This window comes from Tarenaya hassleriana, unplaced genomic scaffold, assembly GCF_000463585.1.
Source record: "Tarenaya hassleriana unplaced genomic scaffold, ASM46358v1 Cleome1749, whole genome shotgun sequence".
In the NCBI taxonomy this organism is placed as follows: domain Eukaryota; kingdom Viridiplantae; phylum Streptophyta; class Magnoliopsida; order Brassicales; family Cleomaceae; genus Tarenaya; species Tarenaya hassleriana.
The window spans coordinates 1-1,700 of NW_010965168.1; the positions used below are offsets into that span (position 1 = coordinate 1).

The following is a 1,700-nucleotide window of genomic DNA, read 5'->3' on the forward strand; positions in this document are numbered from 1 at the left end:
GACTGGCAATTGCTTTGAATGAAAACCCCAGCCAGCTTATTGCTCCACTAGATAGATCCTCGGCTTCAGACCATTCTTTTCTTTCTTTTATTTTTGTTTAATCGGATTCTTTTTCTTGTTATTTCCCTAAAGTGTTGGTGTAATTACATCGATACTTTGAAAAAAAAAATGATGTTGTACTATTTATGTAGAAGAGGACACTGCTTTGTGTTATGAAAGAAGGATCTTCAGACAAAACCCCGCCACTACATTACATTACATTCGTTGGTCAAAAAACAAAAAGACGAAACAAAGCCACGGTTCCAAAACTCAGAGACAGATAGTGGTATGGGAAAAGGGCTGACTCGAAAACCCTAATGGCGTATGAACATGTCCACACTTCACTCCTTGCTTCTCCGCCGTCGTCATCATCATCATCATCGCCCCTTCCCCTTCACATTCTCCTCCGCATTTCGTCTCTGCTCCGACCATCACCACCGCTCTCTCTCCGCCGCATCCCCCCATGCTTCCAGCGAAGATCGACGTTCCCGCCACCGGAAGCTTCATCGTCTCCACCACCAGCTTCCATTTCTTCGAATTGTCCTCGGCTTCCCATCGAAGCTGGTTCTGTCTATCGCTGTTAGTAAAGCACCGTAACCTCCGTCCACCGATTTCACCGCCGGAGACGACGATTCGGCCTCTCGGACTTGTGTCCGGAAACGGCCATGCGTTTTCGATTCTGGTCCAGGAATCTGAAGCTGGATCGTAGACCTCGGCGTCCGATCGGAATCTGCCTTGAGTCTCCGTCCCATAACCGCTCAACACGCAAAACCCTAGATCTCCCGGCATGGTGAAGCCATGGCACTCGTCCCTTCCCTCTTCCATCGGAGGGATCGTCCTCCACTCGTCCTTCTGCACGTCGTACATCTCCGCCGATCTCAGGGCGTTCTTCTGGTCGTCGTGCCCTCCTGCGACGTACACCTTCGCCGGACCGACGGCGGCACAAGCGAAGAACGACCGAGCCACCGCCATTGGTGCCCCGCGCCGCCACCTCCGGCCGCTTCCTTCGCCGGCGAAGTCGAGCACAAACACGTCCCTCACTGGCTGCAGCGTCTCCGGGTCCCAACCGCCGATCAGCAGAACTTTTCCAGCGTCCTGAAGCGCGACGCACTCGCAGAACAAGGGGATCCTCTCCGGGAGAGCGACGCGGTGCCACGTGTTTGCCGACGCGTTGTACACGCTCAGCCCGTACCGGAGCGTGTCGCAGACGCGCGGCTGGACCGACTCGCCGTCCTCTGTTTTCTTCTCGCCGTCGTAGACCACTGATTCAGTCGCCGGAGGCGTTGAGGGAACCAGCGATTGAACGAGGCATAGAAGAGGGTCAGCTTTGCCGCATCTCCGGCGCTCCCGGTAAAACGACGGGTGAGAGATCAAGCTCCGCCACGCGTGGCAGACGGATTTCATGGCGGAATGAAACTGGTAAGGAACCCTAAGCAAACACTCCATCGCCAAGTCATCCGGCAAAGTCGGAATCAAATTCCGGCACATCTCGACATCTCCTCCTCGAATTTCCCCTGTTTTCTTCTTCGCATCTCCCATAGTTTCACTTTTTCGATTTCTCCGATGAAGATAATAATCTGATACTAAATCTCACTGGTTCAGCGACAAACCCTAGAAATGATGGAAACAAGATTTTTGACGAGAGAATTCAGTAGATTTTT

At 52.8% G+C, this 1,700-nt stretch overlaps 1 protein-coding gene across 1 annotated transcript; it reads right to left on the reverse strand.

Annotated features, from left to right (window-relative positions):
* Nucleotides 1-155: 155 nt before the first annotated feature.
* LOC104810221 (F-box/kelch-repeat protein SKIP20-like) lies at nt 156-1,694 on the reverse strand. The gene has a single exon (XM_010536417.1). It carries the CDS (start codon nt 1,576-1,578, stop codon nt 310-312), a length of 1,269 nt encoding a protein of 422 aa, XP_010534719.1. The 5' UTR covers nt 1,579-1,694; the 3' UTR covers nt 156-309.
* Between the last annotated feature and the right edge of the window lie 6 nt (nt 1,695-1,700).

Coding starts and splice junctions, on each gene's coding strand:
- LOC104810221 (XM_010536417.1), bottom strand. CDS start 1,578: ATGGGAGATGCGAAGAAGAAAACAGGGGAAATTCGAGGAGGAGATGTC.